The sequence below is a fragment of the Gallinula chloropus genome (genome assembly GCF_964237585.1).
Source record: "Gallinula chloropus genome assembly, chromosome: 7".
Lineage (NCBI taxonomy): Eukaryota > Metazoa > Chordata > Aves > Gruiformes > Rallidae > Gallinula > Gallinula chloropus.
Genome location: NC_140092.1, coordinates 14,354,744 through 14,376,635, shown reverse-complemented (window position 1 = coordinate 14,376,635; position 21,892 = coordinate 14,354,744). Strand labels below are relative to the sequence as shown.

Below are 21,892 nucleotides of genomic sequence, written 5' to 3'. Positions count from 1 at the left end.
TCCCTGTGAGGGTGGTGAGTCTCTGGCACAGGGTGCCCAGAGAAGCTGTGGCTGCCCCTCCCTGGCAGTGTTCAAGGTCAGGTTGGATGGGGCCTTGAGCAGCCTGGTCTAGTGAGAGGTGCCCCTGCCCATGGCAGAGGAGTTGGAACTTGGTCCTTTCCAGCCTTAACCATTCTATTATTCTGTGATTTTTAAGTTTGAAATGTCAGTTTAGTGAATGATGCCCCTTTAACCATCTTCCCTCCAAACCTCTGCAACTTCTGTGTAAATTCAGCATCTTTTCTTTCACTACACAAGTTACCTCATTCAGGAAAAAGGCGTTGCTCAGAGTTGGGTTATACAACCCAGTGACAGCGTAATGAAACCAATCCCTGTTCAAGAACAACTGAACCCAGAAAACTTATTTTCCAGTTTTCAAAGGGCTGTTGGTGTGATTTGGTATCTGTTGTGTGCTCAAGAACAGCTCCTGCCCACAGGCTGATGTGTCCCATTAACTTCTGTTGGGCTCTTTATCACTCCAAAATGGGATTTGACTCTATTTCATGAGAAAGTATTGCAAGTGTATTGGAAGGGCTCTGCCTAAGTGTTGGACACTGTAAGGACCGCAGAATGCTTTTGCTTTCTTGCAGTTACGGTATCAGAAGTGCTTAGTAGCCAGACCTCCTTCACAGAAGGTTCGGCCGCCTCCACCCCCCGCAGACTCTGTGACGAGGAGAGTTACGACCAACGTGAAACGAGGAGTCCTGTCCCTCATTGACACTTTGAAACAGAAACGCCCCGTCACTGAGATGCCATAGCTGCGGAAGAGAAGATTCTCCTCATGGTTAACTGAAGCAAACAGTAGCTACACTAAGGAAAACCAACGGACAGTGTCTGGCCTTCCATTTCTAACCGCTGATGCTTTGTCTTCAGAGAATTCACCCTTACCAGAACAATGTTAGACAAGCATGTTCTCTCGTTCTCGCCACCATCGTGTGATATGAAAAGAAGCATGAGTAATTTTTTTGCTGTCAGTGAGTTACATCATGAGCAATGGAAGGTCTGTTTGATTGTAAATAATGAACGTTGCCTGAACTCACACAAACAAAACCCAGTATGGCCACGTCCCTCCCAGTGAACTCATGGTAAAGTCCTTGGAGTGAATGATGCCTGAGTTGATAGTTTCACCCTCTTGAGCTGGATTTGTCACAAACCGATCATAAATCCTACAGTGCTTCCTCTGTTTTCAACACTGGAGCAGGTACCACGTATTAGCTACCATTGAATTACTGTAGATTAAATACCAAGGGTTTATTTTTTACAGAACTGCACCTGTTAATTTCAAACTGCTTGTCAGCATTGGTCTAGCAACAGCTTTAACATCTCTCTGACATGCTTTTGAATCCCGGTGTCGTTACTTCATCTCCTGGTTACACATTATGGCCTTGGAGAAGACTCATGTATGATACCAAACCCATGCTGAAAACCCAGAAGTGTTTTCAGCAGTAGAGTTGCAGGGTGATCCACTGAAGCTTTTCAGCTTTAATCATACAAATGCAACTGCCGGCTGTTAAATTTATTCTCCTCAACCTGTCTTTAAGTCATCAAAAACACCATTTGTTCCATGTGCACAAACCAATCAGGAGTAAGAAAGAACTAGTCAGGAAATTGTCTTACAACTCTTAGAATATAAGAGACTAAAATAGTCCAAACCTTTTCCATACAGGCCTTTGATGAGATGTTCGATTCAGTGTCTGGTTGCACAATTCCCCCTCCCCTCAGTCTGTTGCTGAATACTTCAGGTGCCACAAAAAGAACAATCATGGGTTTGGTTATTTACAAAATTCTATGAGATTTCTTTTCCTTTTCGTGCTCTTGTGACAAAATAGGAAGAGAGGAGAGAGGTGGTACAACTTGATTCCAGTGCTCTTGCTCCAAAGGCTTCATCAAATCGCTTTGATTTACACACTGCTGCAGCCCCTGACAAAGTTGTCTCAGCGTCACCCCTTAAATTGTACCTCAGGCTAATCTCCAAATGCAGTGACACAGCCTGAGTCTGTCCCTTTCCTGTCTCCTCCCCAGACCTGCAGATGGGTACAGTTTTGGAAATGGGACATTAAAGGTATTTTTAACTAGCGTTAAAAACGTTTTGGCTCCATTTATAGCTACATTCCAAACTGTAACTGTCTCCCAGGTCTGCAAATCTGGTCATACTGTAATTTTAAAAGGAGGGCAAGCTTGTTATTACAGAACCTCTGTTTTTATTTTACTATGCAAGAGACTGTTAGGAACAATTTTCTGTTTAGTTCCTTCTCGACAGAAATTAACGGCAGCACCTGGGCAAAGCAACTTGGGAACACAGGGGAAAAGAACAATGAGTCAAGGAATTTCTGCATTGAAAAATGCAGAAAAATCATTAAACTAAACTCAGTGTGATGTGTGAGCAGTGTGGGGTGAAGGCTAGCTATGCAACTATATTGTCATTAAATTTAGCTCTCCAGAATGCTCTCTGTAAGAGCTCCCAGATCTCTTTCACCATGATTCCGCACACCAGGCACTGAAGTACTTGTTGCCCTCACTGGGCTCGGAGACCTGCTCCCTCCTTTGCTTCAGCTCCATTGCTCCTGCACCTAGAGGAGAAGTTGCTTATCCCAAGTAGGCAGGAGGAGCCCCAGAGGCAGGCAAGGGGACACAAACCAACCCACCCCTTTTAGTGGTACCAGTGGTTTAAAGTGCCCACGATGCCACATGGTGACACGTGTTCTGCAGCAGTCAGTTTTAAACTCTGTACTTGGATTTTGTAGTTGCATCTGCACTGTGCTGCTTCCCCCAAGAAAGATCTTGACTCCCCTTCAGCTAAGCCAACCCTTGGCGAAGCGCAGTGTGAAGGGTCCCCTGCGTAGGTGGTGTCAGCGCTGTGAACATCTCACTAGCTTTTGCTAGCAGCTGCAGGAAGGGCTGAGAAGGTCGAAAGGCATCTGAAAAGGTCACTTGCCAATACAAGTTTTTAGAGTTCTGTGTCTGTTAACAAAATGCTGTTGACTTTGCAGATAAATTTAAGTAGCGTGCTCAATGCTCCGGCTGCGTGAGGCCTTTTTGCTTGGGTAGAGCTCCTTTTTCTCCAAAAGATGATCTATACACCCAGGTGTCTGCAGAGTCAGAGGCCAATATTGCAAAGCCCATTACCTTCTGTTAATCAATTATTAAGACACTGTAATTAAAATGCTCATTTTACCATGGCCAAAAAGGTATGTATGGGGTAGGTGTGTCTGAGCAACCGCCGCTGGTTTAGTTGATGTTCTAGCGACCCTTCAGTTATCTATGCATTTGTTTTTGTAATCCCTGGCGATGCTGTAGGCAGGCAGCCACGTTCACTGCGCCTTGTATGTCTGATGCTGTTGTTTTAAATTAACCTGTTAAATACAGCTTTAAAGTATTTTTATTTTATTTATTCTATTTTTACGGAAAGACCCCGCGTTGTTATGTTGATGTACTGTCCTTACTGGATGTGCTTTTGTAACATTCTCCACTCTGTATACTATGGGTTGCCTAAGGGAAGGCAAGCTTTGTAATTATTTGTAGTCACGTTTTTATTGAAGTCTGTAGAAAAATCATGTAAAGCAAAGCCAAGTTCTTAATTTTTTTCAATGCAAGTAGTGAGTTAGAGGTGAGTATCCTGTCAGGCTCATCACTAACACGCTCCCTTGCGGAAGCAAGGCGACACCTATTCACAGTCAACAGCCACAAGATAGAAACCTCTCTTCTGACGTGGCCAGGGCTGGCTGAGGCTTCATTTAACCTACACTGTGGGAGAGAGGGGGCTCGGACAGCCACCCCCGTGGGGTTGAACAGGAACAACAACAGTTGCCTGGAAGGCACAGAATCCATTCACAGTAAAACAGGCTCCTGGAACAGCGTGGCCTTTGGTGACAGAGGAACACAAACTATGGAGCATCTCATCGCTTCCACCAGTTCTGTGACACCAGGAGAGTTCAACATCCCTTTTCTTTTATCAAGCATTTCATAGATCATTTAACTAGGGAGCTAAAACTGTTAGAACATCACCCACAGAAAAGAGAACTTTCTTATTTCAGCAGCTACTACAAGCTCAGCCTTTCAGCATTGCCATTACCCCGTTCCTCCTCTCTGGGGCAGGTTGATTAACACCTCGCTGAAACTCGTGCTGTACAGCCAGGAGAGCAGGTTCTGTTTGTTTTATAGCAATAAGAGGGCAGGAAACACACCCACTGTTCGCCAGCGAGTTCAGTCTTACGTAAAGCACCCGAGTGACACAGAAAAGGACAGTTGTCCCTGCTGTTGCCCACTTCTCCACATCTAAATGTAATCTGTTCCGAGAATAAATTTAGCTGCATAAAATGACTGATTGTCTCAACTGTTACTGGTCCATGAAACTGGGAAATTATTTCTTTTGTTCCAGATTGTGGTGGAGGGGAGGGAAAAACAGGCTGGTGGGTTAGAGGCAACAGGAGCACAATGGACACTCTGGTATGGGGAAAGATGAACCAACCGTTGCCAGTGGAAAACCACAAAACTGTAACTGTGTTACAGAAAATCACTATGCACAGTACAGCTTTACTGTGAAAGTCATCAAGTGCTTGACTGAGCACACAGGCTGCTACCTACAAGCCACCCGAACAGTCAGTCACAGATGTTGCCACCATGTGATGGTTGGTGCTTACAACGTCAAGTTGCTGACCTGCAGAATCACATTCTTCATTTCCAGCTCTTGGATGCTCTTGGTGAGACATCAAATTTCTAACTGGTTAACCTACGAAACGTTTCAAGATGCAAACTTCTGAGAGCAAGATGGGGCTGGTTGTGGGATATCAAGGCACATGCTATGGAAGCAGTCCAGAAATTCTGTCATCAGACACATGGTATGTTCTTTTGTGAGTAATTTTGATTACCTCTAATAATTAGACAGATTTTTATTTTTAAAAAATAAACTGCAGACTCTCTTAAGTTTATTTTAAGCATTTAACAACCATATTGAAAACCCCACTATTTCCTTACTGTCCATCCCTTTCATCTGACATATAGAACCTCCACAACACTTTTGAAATAAAACAGGGATTTTTTTTTTTCAGCTCTGTGCATTGTATGTGCAGAGATCTATACCTGTCCTTCCAAGGCTGTTCAGCAACGTTCATCCTGTTACTGGAACAGGTCCAGAGCATGGGTTATGCACAGGGAAGTGCAGCAGGTGAGTGAGGCCTCTGAATAGGACAGCTGGCTCAGATTAAAATGTTAAAAGAAATTTTCACTGTCAGTTAAGTCAGGGATACTTAGCTGGCTCTTGCTTATGCTGCTGGTGTAGTATCATTCACATCCCCTTTTCTACAGGTGGTGCTGATCCAGCTCCACGGACTGGTAAGGAAAAAAACAGAGATATTAAAACATGTACCTGGGATGGGTCTAAATCCAGAGTCAGTTATAGGTCAAACAGAGTAAGAGTCCATTCCACATGGGCAGCACTTTTATTGCCAAGTATCTTAAATGTCAGCCTGGGAAGAGCTTCTATTGTGGGCCACAGCAACCTCTGCGCTGCCATATTGCTACACGGTCTTTGTTCCGTCTCTGCAGCAGTATAACCTAAATACATACAATTCTCAGGGTTCCTCTTACAGTCATCCCATCACTGTTTGCCGTTGTCATTCATACTGCTTGATTTAGTATTAAATCAGATTCTTGTAAAAAGTATCTCTCTGTCCCCCTTGTATCCTCTGCTCAGCCCGTGCCATTTAACAGCTGTTTTGGATTTGCTAGCAAGAGGGAGCAGGTGAGAAGCCAACAGCTATTTGCAAAGAAAGAAACAGAGGTGGGCAAAAAGCAGCCTCACTTTAAAATCATGGATTTGAAGGCGAGGACTCCTACAGATGTATGCAGGCTGTGGGGCGGGGGCATGGAAGTGAACATTTTCACTTGCCCCTTCAAAACGTGCAGCCAGAAGGTCTTGGGTTTTGACTCCCCCCCCAAGAGACTGTCACCCTTAGGCAGCTGAGCTGCAGCATTTAGTTTAAAGTGTGGTTACCAGTTCAAACCTGCTATCCGATATCCCACACTGTATCTCCCACAGCAAGGTTATCCTGCACAAAGATACACTGTAATCTATGAGCATGGATGAAGATACCCAGCAATCTTTACCTTCTCTATCAAGGAAGAGCAAAGTTTGAAGATTCTTACAGCCGTGGTTGAGGATGGCCAAGCACAGCTGGCTTGGCGGCTTTAGACAGAGGTGGTGGCAATATCCTTCTGCTCGAGCCCTTTGTGGCAGCCCAGCCACGAAAGCCACTACGAGCTGGGCTCACAGTCCAGGGCTTGTTCCTTTGCGTCACCACTGGAGGGAAAACAATTTCCACACACTTCAACACGAGCCTCTTACGCTCCACACGTGGCTTCCCAGCAAGCGCCTGCCGGCCCGCCGGTGATGGCTGAGGCGTGCGCCTCGGCACGCTGGGCAGCGCTGCGCCCGCAACGGGCTTGATGGTTTTTTTCTGCTGAGCGTAGCTGTGCGGGTGTGTCACGTTCTTTGGTTGTGTTTTGCTGACTGGTTTAGGTACAGGGACTTCAGCCTTACTGCGAGGTACAGTTTGATGGCGGAGGAGGTCTGTAATCTTCGGGTCTATACCACGACCAGGAGTGTTACTGCTGCGCTGCATGACCTTCACGCGCTTCTTCGCCTCTTCCTTTGACTTCACTCCAACATTCGGGTGCTTTTCCTCCTCTTCCTTTGACTGTTCTCCAATAAGGTCTGCTAGTAGTCCTTTTGCTGCTGCCCGGCTCAAAACGTCTTTAACAGACACATTTTCAGAAGGGTCTTTCTGAAAATTCCCAAAGAAACAACAATAAATCAAAGACTCAACCCAGAGCTGAAAACTCGGTGTTTTAATCCCAGATTGCTCAGAATTTCATCCATGAGAGAGGTAGGCCAGAATCTAGCAGAAGGATTTACATCACACCTGACAAATTCTAACTGAACCACTTGGACAAGAAAAAGAGAACTTGATTGTTGTGCAAAAAGTTCTCTCAGCATTTGGTCTTCAGAGACTTTCCCCTCTGCAGGCCTGAGGAGGGGAAACTGAATTCTGGGCTTAGTTCTACTCATCTCCCACACTGTAACTTCTCTGTAATAACATACATGCATGGATGGATGGATGGACAGACATGTGTATCAGAATTAGTTACTAAAATACACAAATATTATCAGCAACATGAATAATTTTCATGATAATGAAAATACTTGCTTGTGATACATAAACAAGGAACTCTCCAAGTTGATTAACTAGGAACCAGGACAACATCCAAATACATGAAGAGAAGCACCGTGGAAGAAACTGTTCACAACTAGCCAAGAAGAGCACTTCTTTAAGCCAGCAATTTCAGGTTAAGTTGCTGGTCTGCATTCTGCCTTGCAGAAGATGTTGATTTCCAGTTGCATAAAAATTAGGAGCAACTGCTTCTATGTGTTAGAATTTGACTTAAAAATTATTCAAATTAACTACATGAAACAAAAGGCTTTGTGGTGTTTTTTCCCTGAGGGAGACAGTTTGATAGATAGATGTACACAGCATGACTAAATAAAACTTACTAGGCTCTGGGAGCCAGGTTAAAAATATTTCAGATTGCAAAGAAAGCGGTCCACAATAACTTGAAAGGCTTTTCATTTGTGATTCTCTAATAAAATCTCCTCTTCTAATCCCCCCAAGAACCAAGCTTTGTAGCTGCAGCATGACAGAAAGCGGTACAAATAACCAAATCAGAGCTCAGATTTTTTAGCTTTCAATGAAATTCTGATTAGCTCTCCCCTTTTCCTCTTTTGGTGAAAAAAGTCCTGACACAGAGTCCTGACACAGAGGAAAACGCTGATGCTCAGAGACGCAAGTGAGCCCTGTAAGGCCTCTTCTCAGGCACCATGCCAAGACTTTTCCTTTTACTCAGCAAAAGCCCCCTGCCTTTCAGGCCATATTTGCATATGCCTTGGTTTTGGAAGGAAACATATTCATACTTACTTTATTCAAATTGTAATGAAATCTTAATCCCTAAGGGTGACACTGTCTGCTTGGATATTGGCAAATCCCAGTGACACACACTGATGCAACAAGTAACTTCGCTAGACACCACTTATTCCCAGTCTGACCATGCTGTGTATTTCATCCCAAAGTGTGACAGCACCAACATGTTTCCTAGCACAGACCTAGATCATGAAGCTGCTCAGATCTCCAACAGCTCCAGAAGAAAAGGCACGTGTTGGAAAACCGTGCTCAGCATAAAACTGGGAGTTGCCTTAAGACAACTAAACAGTAGCCTGGATCTTTTTAAAGTTCCATTTCATGTATTCTTTTGTGGGAGAGGGCAATATTCTTTTCTATACAGTACTGCTGAGTGTGAGCTTTCTTAGCTTACCTCTCTTGCAAGAACAGCTAGAAAACAGCCACTGGACATTTCCGATGGCTCTGTTTTGAAAAAGACATCAGTGGAGGCCTCTGGGTTGGAGCAAGCAGAAAAAACAGGAGCAATAAGCCTATAAAAAGAAAACACCAAATAATAATATTTAATATAAAAGGAAATCAATGATACATTAAAAGCAATTTACAAATTACATCTTCTAGTGACAGTCCTAGAGACTTCTCTTCATTTTTAAAAAATACAATTCAAGAAAGACATGAGATATCAGCTTTCTAGAATTAATTCCTTCTTCCCCCTCCCCCCCCCAGTAATTCCCATTTAGTTTTTTTCAGTAATTATGGTACTTCTGAAAATTGATGCCCTGAAAAATTGATGCAGAAATTAAACTCAGATTTGACAGGCCAAAGGGCAATGCAGGAGCAGGTCAGCATCGCCCCCATACACACCTCTTCACCATGAGTTACCCTTATGTAAAGTAAATTCTTTGCTATAAACCTTGTCATAGGTTTGCAATATCCTTAAGGGAAGCTCAACTTAAGACAGTGGGTACATATTTGAAAGCATCATTATGATGTCACAGCCATAAGCCCAGCAGCTGCATGACCCCAAACTCCAGCACAGCCATGTTTTGTTCAGCACCATTCCAGCACTGAAGAGTAATTCCAAAAGACATAATGAACATAAGCACAACTTCTGTAAAGAGCTTCCCAAAAGCCCTGTGTGATCACACAGGATATTTTATTAGAGTAACTTGCCTCTCAAAGCCACTGCTGTGAGCACAGGCACCAGTAATTCTGCGGGAGTTTTCACTCTATCCCACACTGTATTAATAGTCAAATAAGGTACCTCATTAATTCTAAGGAAAGCGTACACAGGACTGTTGTCAGTACTACATGCATCTTAACTGGCTTGAGCTGTCATCTTAAGCATAATCACACTATATATTTCATCACAGCATTCTATTATTGCTGTTTATGCTGGTTACCAGCAGCTTTATTGTAGCAAGAATGAGGCGTGAAAACACGCACGGCTGAGGAGAAGGAACTGACTTAGGACATTCAGTCAGTCTGTGCAGACCTGAGCACGTTTGTCACTGAAAAACCTAATGCAATTTTATTCTCCCTTTCCTACCACCTGAGATTGCCTTGTATTTGAAAGTAAAAGCATAATTTGGTGGTATGACAACCTTCACAAAGTTTCAGATCCCAGAGGAAAACAGAGTTTCCAGCAGGAGCTGGAAATGCTTTTGGGCTGGTGTAACACCATTAGTGTTACAGACAAACGCTGATTTCATCCCATTCAGCATAAAAATTTAAGCAGGCTGCTCTTTTCTATCAGTGATTTGCAGGAAAGACACAACTTGTTGTACTCTACCTTAACATCAGGCATTAACATGCCTCTTTTCACAATTCTTTGGACTGGCCACAATCAAAACTTTGCAGGATTAAAACAATAAATGTAAATACACTGAATGGCATCTCAAACCACAGTACCTTCCCCCACAATGGCCAAGGCATTAACATCATGTAAGGTAATACAACATCTAACAACACAGAATTACTCCCCTGTGCTTTTGGCAACAAACTCTCTTAACTTGGATCCTGTAATGAACTACCTCATCTACGCGCACCAAGTGCCAGCTGTAGTTACCTGCTGTAACTGAGGGAAATCCAGAAGTACCCACTGGTCTTTTAACAACAGCTCGAGAAGACAAGCTGCACAGAGTGCAAAGGAGGCACAAGCACATCCTGTTTCTCCCATGTATTTGTACTTGTTCTGATAGCACAGGGTGTTCTCTTACTGTAACCTGCCGTGTGTGTGCTGTCACCACCTCCCCAAAAAGTCATCCATCTGCATTCAAGGATGAGCAATCCTACAGCACAGGTTCTTGTTCTTACTCTCCCATTTTAAGACTTGGCTTCTTTTTCCTCTGGAACAGATCATTCTATGCCAGAGGCTGAACTGCTTGCACGTTCCCTGACCTCTAGTCTCCATTTTACCTTAAATTAGCTTCATTCTCTGAATACTGATCGAATTAAAGTGCTCTATCAGGAGCTCACCACAATGTTACTGCCAACCAGCAATGCTTTCCTCCCATCTCAACTTCAGATGGGAACAAAAAAAAGGAGATTAAAAAGTCAAGAGGATGCTACTTATTTCATTCCTTTTGATGGTATTAGAGTACTGAGAAGCTGCAACAAACTCTTTTAAATGTTAGTCTAATGCAAACACAGATCACTCTAGGATAAGAATTATGCTACAATTTAAAGTAATACTTCAGTTATTCTACTTGCAAATCTACTCATCCCATACCTGTATCGTAGTTTTTCTCCTTCTGGTCCAGATTCCAGTGCTTTTTTCACTACTAGCTCATTTTCTTCAGGGTAAACTGAGCAAGTGCAGTAAACAATAGCTTGTACATTAACTACAAAACAAACAAACAATTCCGCTGTTCAAATTCTTCCTGCTCACAGTGGTGGTTAAGAACTGAAAACATCATAGAAGTCATGCATGAATGTCACTTTTCTCTTGCACACATCAGTATTCAATCTCTAGTGTTTTTAATAATTGAAATCTTTTCAAATATTTGCAGATTTCAGCACAAATCCAGAGCTGCATCCAATCTTTTCACACAGCTACCAAAGAAGGCAAGAAAGTGGCAGCATGAAGGCAGAGTCAGACTACAGTGACAACGTTTCCAGAGCAGAGTATGAGCTAGGTCAGGAAGGCAGTTCTCTACTCAGTGCTGTATTAATGGCTGGTGAATGTGAGGACACAGAAACACCTTCAAACTTGAGAAGATTGTCATTGAGGGGGTCTGGTTACACACCTCCTGTTAACTAACAGAGTAACCAGTGTAGTTTTAGGGATACAAAAACTGGTGTTATTACAGTGGAATTGATAGTACAGGGTCCTCCCAGAAACAGGGGAGCTAGCACACTTACATGTCATTGCATGCTTCAACTCATTAAGCTGCCTCTCAGCAAGAATACTGAGTTTATCATCAGACACACATCCTCTGAAAAGGTCTCTCAGCAATCCTGCATCTAAATACAAAGAGATGTACATTTATTACTGGAATTGGTATTAAGTGTCTTAAAATTCAGCTGTTTGCAGAAAATGCTCTGGTAACAGACCTGGTTATTACTAATGCTGGGGGAAAGTAGGTCTTACCACTTCCAGTACCAAGGAGTGCCAAAAGGATTTTTCTTTCCCCCTTCACCTGTAATTACTACTGCCTCTTATTTGGTTCTGTTAAGTGAAAACTGTGCAGTGACTAAGACCCGAAGAGTGAATAAAGGAAATGCAGTTGATGGAAAACTATACACAAATTGGTATCTGGTTTTTACTTGAAAAGCAAGGTTATATATGTACACTTTGCTCCTTAGAATAACTTTCAAACTTCGTACTGTTGACTTAAGGCAGACACACAGAATTATGCAAATTACTTATCACACTTTATAGTAGTTAAGGAACTTTTTTTTATAAAATCATAAAATTTACTGAGGCAGCTATGATGTCCAGACCATAATACTTCAATAGTATTTCTACCAGAAAGCATGAGCTAGCAATTGTATGACAGGTTACCTCTGTGTTCACTTAAAATGAAGTCGATGGGGCTGCCGACGCCCAGCTCAGAGCACTGTGGCAGCAGCACAATGACTTTTGCTTTCTCAAGTCTTGGGTCGGTTGGTACAATGTCAGTAAAGTCTTCATTTAGTAACTCAATATCTGCAACAATGGGAGACACTCAACAGTTGTACATGCAAGCAAGCCTGCCTAATTTTAACGTGGCAAAGGTGAAGAAGAGACTGTGGTATTACAGACTTCCACAGAGCTTATATGGAAAAGTTCACACTGACATTTCAGGACTCTGCATCTATGATGTGGTTATCTGCAACCTTCAATTAGCTTGATTGTAGCTGAAGAGCTGATAGTTCACCTTGTGACAAACAGTAAGTTGTTACTACTCTCCCTGAGTCCTTGGACAACTATTCAGGTGAGAATTGCACCGTATCTGTGGATATCACAAACATCTACATTACAACATTTTATACCAACCAACTGTTTTAACACCTACCTTTACATCCCATGTGACTGAACAAGCCCCTCAGTTCTGCCTCTTTTGCTGAAGACTTCACACCACAAACAAAAATCCTGGACCCGCTGTGAGTTGTCAGCGCTGACATGTGGGCAGCGGTCAGATGGGAACCTACGTGGGCCACCAGAACGTCATCGCCTGTGCTCAGCAGCGCCTGTGCAGAGTGTACAGCAAGGCTGCGAGACTTATCCTAGAAAGTGATGATGCAAACATTAAGTGCAGCCAACCAATTTGCTTTCTGTAAGTGCCAACCTTCTCTTCCAAATGAGGAAAGTATTACAAGGAAAGTATTTCATTGCTTTTGTGACAGAAGGGGAAGAAGGGAGGAGAAAAAACGATCAGCAATGCTGCTAATAAGGAATTAAATGAAGGACAAACCCAAACATCTTACTAAGTCACTCACTAAATGTAAATAATTCCAACTAATGCAAAAGAAAGAATGTAAGTGCACATCAACCCCGTAAGGAGGAACTCTTTCCAGCAGCTGGCTGCTGTTGACAAACACAGGCCACAAGACGCAGGATCCACCCTCAGAGGCAGCTTAACAGAGAAACACAAAACAATTCACATAGCTCTTGACAAGTTACATGGGAATTGAAGCCCTCACAGATCAAAGACCAATATTTTGCAGAAATGTGAAACTGGAGAGGCACAGTTGAATGCAGAGAGCACAGGGATGTCTCAACAAGAGTACATATCATACTAGAGGTGATGAAGAGAAAAAAAGATAAATGGAACATGTCTCCATCAAATTACTTTAGAAGAGTGGTGATACAGACCACAGGTACCATGTTGTACAGCACATCCAGCAAACATCAAGTTCCACCCTATCCCAGCAAAAGTTGGGAGTTTTTGAGGGTCATGTTTCCTCACTTTGAGTATTCTTAATCAGCAATACTCAAAACATGTCCCCATGACCTGTGGAGCTCTTGTGTGTATTTTTTCCTGTCATATTCATCACCCCACCAGAGGTTGGCAGTTGAAGAGACGTTACAAAACCAGCATTCCATGATGTACAAGCTGGGGCCATGCATACAGAGTCACACAGAAGATCTCTGCATGCCTTCACAAGTGAGACTGCCTCTTTGACCAGTTCTGACACTTACTTCAACAGCTTTAAGATTAAATGTAAAACATTCTACTGCCTTAACTGTAGCTATCAATTACAGGCATTAACATTTGCATGCTACATTTAGTAAGTTGAAGAGTTTCTAACCTTCCAGTTGTTAATAACATCCAAAACATTCTGAGAGTGTGTTGCTGCCTGACTGATTTAATAGGACAGTCACACAAAACATCACCTCATTTTGATGCAAAGCATTAGTATGCTGATCATACCACTCAAAGGTGACATCAACTCACCTGCAGTAAGAGTTTGCAATCTGCAAAAAGATCTAAATTCAGCAGTTCTTCTTTATGAGAGGAAGGAAAGAGCAATACATCGTGGCAGTGTTGGTCCATACAGTACGTGTAACGATCCAAGTCTGACAGAGTCTCCACTCTTTTGAATCCCTTTTTCTTCAGATCTTTGAAAACATCTTCAAGGCTGTTAACATACAACTCTGACTATTAAATATACAACAGTTATGCAGTACAGTTTACACTGATTATATGGATTTTTGCCTTTTACTTTTTAGTGTGTAAATATATATATGGGGATATATAAAAAAATGGAATACTGCCAAATACAGTAGAGAAATTCATTCTCTTTTAAGCACATAAATTCTGTTTTGAAACAATTAAGTTAATAAGCCTGATAAAATAAATTAAGAGAGATACATGTATCCAGAGCATGATTCAAAGCATCCATGTCCATGCACTCAGTAGATGCTGCAGCAAATTTACTGCTGGAATAGTTCAGTGTTTTCAGGTGTTTTCAATTTAGCCCAGCTCACCAATTAGCTTAATGGCCAATACCTGAAATACCCATGTGTAAATTTAAAAAGGTATACATGCTGAGGTTTGCAAGTCAAGTACCAAAGATTTCAAGGCTTTAAAGTCTTTGAAGTCAAGACTTCTTTGTTGACAGTTTCAGGCAGCGCTCTAAGTATATACAGTACATGAACTGTAGGGTCAAATGTGGCACCTTTCAGCCCAGTCTTCGTTAAGATCCCATTTAAGAGCCTTTAACCAGAACACTGGCCTGAGACAGAAGTTTCTCTATTTTCCATCACTGAGTTTATTAATACCATTTCTGCAATATATACCAAAACTACAAATAAATGTAAGGCAATGTTGCTGGACTAAGTGGAAATTACTAAAGAAACTCAAATTACCAGTAATAATACAACCTGGAAATTCTAACACAAGTCTGTAGCAAGCTGTTATCACTTCATACCTGGAAGTGTCAGTATTAGGTGACACTTTTAAAGCCCTTACCTGATTTTAAATGTGTTTATCCAAACACATAAAGGTAAAGCAGCAGCCCTTTGTTCCTGCTTCCGTACAGTTTCTGGTAGAATGTATTCGATTGAAACAGCATCATGTTTGATGCGACATCTCGCTAGTGCAGCTGCCAGTTTGGTTCTAGAACTACAGAAATATAATCACAAGTTGAGTAAGATTTATAAACATTTACTCCAGGTATTTATGTTCAGTATTTCTATTACAGTGCTATCTTACTCAGAAACCAAAACCAACGCTGAGGCCTCATTTTGCAGGCTGCTACAGAAAGCACAAGGGTATAGGATGTTCCCTACCCCAGATTATGGTAGATGCAAGGTAGTAGTACACAGTTAAGACTGTTTTACTTCAATGCACAAGGGACTGGAATGATGACAGGTGAGTCTCAAATGCATCCATTTTCTCAGCTTAAAATAAACCAGCTTTGGAACTGCAATCTGTGGAACACAATCACCAGACTCCCTTGTACATTTGAAGATACAACCACATGTATGAGCAGAATGAGCATTTGATGAAAGCTGAGCTCTAAACATATAAAGAAACAACACGAGTATGATGACAACCAGCAGTCAGGTTTTTGATTGTTATGTTAAAATCTCAGAGGAAATACTCCCAGTTGGTTGGGGTTTTTTTACCCCACTTCATGCATACTCTTGATATGTGATAATTCAAAGCCAACAAAAATTGCTGATGAGCTACTTCGGATTGTCAAGGTATGTTACTTACTGTCCTCCAGGAATACCTTGCACTTAGGATACTCATGAACTATCTGGGCTGTTCCATATCCAGCAGCAGCACAATTTTGTCCAACAAATGCCTGTTGAGTTCATCAGTAGGCTAATGAAAGAAATACTTGAACACTACTTAATATGTTTATTTTACACATCCTCTTTTTTGTTGTCCTAATCAATTAAAATAAAAAATATTCAACAGTTTTATTATAAAAGTATTGCTATCCATGGAATATTCCATGATGTCTTGACTCCATCACACTCATATTTATGAGTAATTCTTTCCTAAGATTGTATGAAAAGTTTCAACAACTCTACAGTAAGATACCTTTTTCTAGCAAAATAACCCACCATGCAAAGGTGGTTTGTTAGCTGTATTTTTCTTAACTATAAGAATATGAAGTTTTCCCTTCAAATTAGGTTCTCATTAGAAATAAAACCAAAGCCCACAAAATTTGAAGCTGAAAGACATCTGTAAAATTGACAACTATAAAAAAGTCACTTATTATACAAATCTGTATTTCTGCTAATAAGGACCAACAAAATCATTCTTAACATCTATACCTGCATAAATAACGCTCTACTGTCTGAACTTCTGCTATAGGTTCCTCTTCATCAAAAATCTCTCGTGTTCTGAACTTTCGGTCTTGTAGGTCATAAAGCATCACAACAAGCAAGCTGGTTAAGTCATCTGGCTGCAACAGAAAAGCAACCGGGTAGAGAAAGGGGCACAAAGCGTGCCCTCTGCAGGAAGGCCCGTGTCAAACAGCAGTATCCCGTGCAAGAGGCGTTAAAAAATCTGATGAAATTATTATTTGTGAGAAGAAAATTAAAGTAATCCCTGATGGAGAGCTAGTAAAACACTGAAGAATGAGGTTTTTAAAAACTCAAATACACAACCTAGAAGTATTTAATCAAAATTAAAAACATTCTCCATACACACAATTATATTCTATTTCTCAACAGCTTTTCATACCATCAGAATTTTAACTTCTAAATTATTTTCTCCTCACAAATCAATTCTCTGAAGAGCTAACAAAACTTTTTCTATCAGTTCGTGTCTTGTGGTGTTCTTCAATACCTAACAACTGACAAGCTCAGTTACAATAACCATTCTGCAGTTAGCACGTATGTAAAGTCTCCTTCTCATGTCTAAAATGTGTAAAACAGGGAGCAGCTCCTTCTTAGGGACAGCCATTAACAGCATTTCAGTCCCTCTTGTCTACATCTTGTAATGAAATCCCTACTCCTCTAAAAATTCTTACCATCTCACAACTATGAACCAGATTACCTAGAAAACTTTCTAAGGAAACGCCACCAAACACAAAACACTACCATCTAAGACTCACTTCCTTACAAAAACAAGCCAACGATCACTATGTTGGATCGCTTGCCTGCTCCCATCCATGTCCACAAATAATATCAGTTCACAGAATCACAAGGTTGGAAAAGACCTTTGAAGATCATCAAGTCCACCCATTCCCATCCTAAGCTAAACTATATCCCTAAGTACCTCATCTACCCTTTTTTTAAACACATCCAGGGAAAGTGACTCAGCCCCCTCCCTGGGCAGCCTGTTCCAGCCCTGACAACCCTTTCAGTAAAAAAAAAATTTCTAATATCCAATCTAAACCTGCCCTGGCACAGCTTCATGCCATCTCCCCTTGTCCTGTCACCTGTCACCTGGCTGAAGAGACCATCGCCCACCTCTCTACAACCTCCCTTCAGGTTGTTGTAGGTGGTGAGAACGTCTCCCCTCAGCGTCCTCTTCTCCAAGCTAAACATCCCCAGCTCCCTCAGCCATTCCTCATAGGATTTGCCCTCCAGACCCTTGCCCAGCCTGGTTGCCCTTCTCTGCACTTGCTTAAGGACCTCAATGTCCTTTTTATGGTGGGGAGCCCAGAACTGGACACATTACTCAAGGTGTGGCCTCACCAATGCCGAGTACAGGGGCACAATTACCTCCCTGGACCTACTGGCCACACTGTTTTTAATACAAGCCAGGATGCCACTGGCCTTCCAGGCTGCCTGGGCACACTGCTGGCTCATATTCAGCCTGCAGTCAACCAACACCCCCAGGTCCTTCTCTTCCTGCCAGCACTCCAGCCAGTCTCCCCCAAGCCTGTAGCTCTGCATGGGGTTGTTATGTCCCATGTGCAGCACTCTACACTTGGCCTTGTTAAACTTCATCCCGCTGGCCTCAGCCCATCGGTCCAGTCTGTTCAGACCCCTCTGAAGAGCCTCCCTGTCCTCAGATAGATCAACATTTCCTCACAGTTTAGTGTCATCTGCACTGAGGGAGCATCCAATCCCTTCATCAAAGTCACTGATAAAGATGTTGAATAAGACTGGACCCAGGACTGAGCCATTCAAATTCATCTTGTGATTTTCAAGGTCATCAAAAACTAAACTGGAAGGAATAGCAGATTACTCTGCCAGCTCTAGATTTTTCTTTCTGTGTCAAAGCAGGGAAGCATGCTGAGAGAGTGAGCTGGACCAATTTTTGCCAGTGCAGTATTTGTACATATTACAGTTTGCTCAGGAAATGAAACATGGATTCAGTGCATTGTCTGATGGGTTCACCCCAGCTTTACAGTTTCCAGGAACAGGAAAGGAACATGATTTATTTTTTCCCCCCACTCACAAGGGGACACAGCTATGAAGGAAAGCACATGGACTGGCTCATAGACATCACTGAGCAAGTATTACACTGCAGTAACAATTATGGTTTGCTCTCCTATCTTCTTTCTTGAAGGTTTTGATTCCCAGCAGTCAGGTTCAACAAGAACCTCACAAACAACATGTCCAGTACCTTGGAGATTGATGCTTTAGACAACTAACTAAAAGGACAACAGTATTTCACTCTCAGGCTACCATATGGTTCAAAACAACAAATTTTGTTTAGAAGAATGTCACAGAATCCTCAGAAAAGATTCTAATTACATCAACTCAGAAAATAAAATCATTATTTCCTCACAAAAACGTTCACTTACTATTGAATAGCATGGATAAACACAACTATCTACCAATATTTCTTCAAGAAGATCTTGATCTGAAAAAAAAGAAAAAAAATGTTGTTACACCATGAAAGCTGCAAGATTCTGTGAAAGAAAAAAAAAAAAACTTAAAAATCACTACAGAAAAAGCTGAAAGTTGTAAAATCGTGAAAATTAAAGACAAATTCAATCACAAACAGTAACAACTCTACATAATTCCTTTACAAGAAAAAGAAATGTTTGATTTCACAAAAAGCTAACACCACATATATATTTAAATCTTTGAGGGACACAAGTAGTCAAGCAGCAACCTGTCAGCTACCAAAAAATTCCCCAGATGTCTGCGGTCAGGCAGAAAGTGGCCCCTTTGGGTTTACACATTTTTCTCTGCTGTTATCACTTCTGTTGTCAATTCTTGGAAAAGTTTTGTACTCACATTTTAGGGCACTGAAAGCCAGTTCGTAAGATGCACGCTGGGAATATTCATCTTTAAAAGGCAGCAGGGGAGATAGTGAATCACCACCGTACCGCACCAACGTTCTGTCCTTACGCTTTTCAGTGCGGATGCCTTGGAAAAGCTTAGCTGCGTTTATGTACACAGAGTCATGATAGCCATTCTTCTCAATCACAGCCATTGTTCTTTTTCCAGCAGATCCTTTTTCATCTGAAATTTTAATTTCACTCAAGCCTGAAGTATCATTCATACCATCCTCATGTAAAGACACCGAGCTACTTTTAGAAACTGGCATTTTTCCAGTTGCTGATCATAAATGCACAAGTCACAATCCTGCTGCCTCTGCAAAAAACAAAGTTTGTGTAGAATTATGACATTTTCTTCCCCTAGAATACACTTTTTCCTTCATTTTCAGGTTTTCAACAGAATTTATTTTCTTTCTGAAGCTCTAATCCTGCAAATACATACACACGTCATCTATACTTCTATACATCTATCTTCTTACATATAGTAGAGAAACAATTATAACAGCTTGCTTATTTTCACTCATGCAGGTGCAAAGACTGGTTACTTGTTTCAAGAGGTCACGGCTTTACACTAAATGATCCTAAACAGACTGTATGCAAAGATTTGATTCTCCATGTCTAATAAGAAGCATTATTATGGCAGACAGAATAGCTTGCCTTAAAAGCAATTCTCCTTTAATAAAGAGACACTACAGAAATTTCATAGCAGCCATCTCTTCCAAAGAAGAACCATCTTGAAACGAGTTGCAGTGAATTCCACATGCCTATCCACTAAACTGCCTATCTGCTCCTAAAAACGCATAAGGAGATGACCCGTGTTAATGTATTTAATGTATTACCTAAACAGCACAATTCTAAATGAAGGAAATCCATTCTGGCAGCCTCTGACTCTCCACATGCCCATGTGCATTTCTTTAATTTTCTACACCTCCTACATAAACAATAGATTAAATACTACATTCCCTGGAGGTGGAAGTGGCCTCAGTATCAGTTGAATCTAATAAGATGCTTAAGTCCTTTATAAAACCCACTTAAAGTGTATCCATCGCAGTGCTTGGATTTACCTTACTTGCTCTGGTAGCTCTAACATGTATTTATGACAATCCTTGGAGGGTTCGAAAGCCAGGTTAAATGTTCAAAAGAGGGCTAACCCAAGACAAACTTAGCCCCAGGGGAAGGATTATGCTTCAGTCATCACCTCTTCCAGAATGCTCTATCATTATACAATTCAGGAAAAGAGATAAAGAGTAAACATTTTATGGAGTAACTCAGGCAGCCTGGCCACCCAGTACTAATTCACCTCAACAGGAATTCGTGAGAAGTGGCTCTGTGGGCAGGGACGCAGTTCCTCGTACACCAACAAACCTCGACAGCCATGTTCTGTAGTTTTCTGCTTTTCTGATTTCACAGGTATACATGACTGCCTCTGCTTTCCAACGTTGGCCGTTGGATACCGAGCATCGATGGATGGCAAAGCTGCTGCTCTCCCCAACCCGGGTTAACTAAGCTGGAGGAAACAACGATCTGTGAAAGCCGGGAAGACACCCACGAGACTCTGCTTTATTTGCAAGAAACGGTGTACATAACCCACAGTAACGTGGAAAAAACCAAATACTTACATAAATATGCAAAGCGTTCCTTGAAACACGGGGCTGCAGGGCCTCAAAAACCAACCCGCCTCTGCAAAACCACGCAGGTGTGGACGGGGCTACCTCTAACCTCCTCCCCTCACACTAACCCGAGGGCCCTTCCTTTTCCTGACAGGGTCTCTCCCTCTGGAGAGCGCTGCCCCGCCAGCGGCCTGCCCTACGCTGCCGCCGTGCCTGAGGGGCTTTCCCGGGCCGCGCCGGGGTAGCCCGGGAGCCGGAAGCTCGCTGCCGCGGCTGGTGTTGCATCCCCGCCGCACCGTGCCGGGCAGAAGCGCAAAGCCCGCTCCGCACCTCGCCAGCCGGCCCCGCGCACCCCCATTAACCCTTACCCGCCAGGGAGCGGCTCCCCCCGCGCGGCGGCTCCGCCCCGAGCCGGTGCGCTGGCGGGGCAGGCACCGCGCCCACAGGCGGGCCGCGGCCGGGCCAGAGGCCGTTGGGTTCGCGAAGGGACGCCACCACCCTCCGGCGGGGGCCGCCGCCTGCCCAGCAGCCCCGCTTTCCGCGCCTGCCGCCTCCAGCCCCCCTCCGCGCCGAGGGCATTGGTTGGCGCCGTGGCGGGCGCGAGGCAGTGCTGTGAGACGGCTGTCGCCTCACCGCAGAGCGGGGCCCGTCTCCTAGGACTAGGCCGAGCTCTACCTACAGATTCTCCAAGAGTCGCAATTAAGCTGCTACAACAAAATGCCAAGATCCACCCTGGCAACGGCACGCACGCGTGGGCGTGAGAGGTGTTCCCTGAGGGCTGCCGTGACTGGGCCCTGGCGAAAGTCCCAGGCTCTGCAGAGGGAGCCGCTCACCTGTTGCCTTTCTGGCTTTGTTTTGTGGTGGTTTTAAAAGCTTTAATTCCCCAAACTGCATTAATTCTTGTAAACTCCATTTCCACTCTAAAAGTATATCGTGTTTCTAATTGCATTAAAACCACCCCCCACACACACACCTGCCAGCTAGAGGACAGGAAATCCAGAAAATACAGGAATAGCCCCAGATAAGGTGCTGGGATTTCATTTGCAGTTGAAATTAGCAGGATGCTCTAACTGTGTACTATGTTCTCTAATGTTTTAGCAATCTCAGCCTCTTGCTTTTATTGAAACACAGAATTGGATCAGGCTTTGCTTCCAGACTTTTTGA

At 42.8% G+C, this 21,892-nt stretch overlaps 2 protein-coding genes across 4 annotated transcripts in view; one reads left to right on the top strand and one right to left on the bottom strand.

The window, feature by feature from the left end:
- The window catches only part of APBB2 (amyloid beta precursor protein binding family B member 2), a gene marked incomplete at its 5' end in the record, with an annotated part of 107,279 nt that extends 105,890 nt beyond the window's left edge, over nucleotides 1–1,389 (top strand). For all 3 annotated transcript variants that reach the window (XM_084266901.1, XM_084266900.1, XM_084266899.1), the window contains one exon: nucleotides 630–1,389. In XM_084266901.1, the coding sequence (XP_084123027.1) occupies nucleotides 630–797 (168 nt within the window). In that variant the 3' untranslated portion in view covers nucleotides 798–1,389. The remainder of the gene's footprint in view (nucleotides 1–629) is intronic.
- NSUN7 (NOP2/Sun RNA methyltransferase family member 7) lies at nucleotides 1,390–19,387 on the bottom strand (the record flags this gene model as incomplete). The annotated part of the gene is made up of 12 exons (XM_084266897.1): nucleotides 1,390–5,367; nucleotides 6,145–6,821; nucleotides 8,404–8,521; nucleotides 10,720–10,831; nucleotides 11,352–11,453; nucleotides 11,995–12,138; nucleotides 12,488–12,698; nucleotides 13,871–14,054; nucleotides 14,888–15,040; nucleotides 16,207–16,337; nucleotides 18,636–18,694; nucleotides 19,075–19,387. The coding sequence occupies 11 exons, from the start codon at nucleotides 19,385–19,387 to the stop codon at nucleotides 6,180–6,182; spliced, it is 2,169 nt and encodes a 722-aa protein (XP_084123023.1). The 3' UTR covers nucleotides 1,390–5,367; nucleotides 6,145–6,179.
- Nucleotides 19,388–21,892: the final 2,505 nt, after the last annotated feature.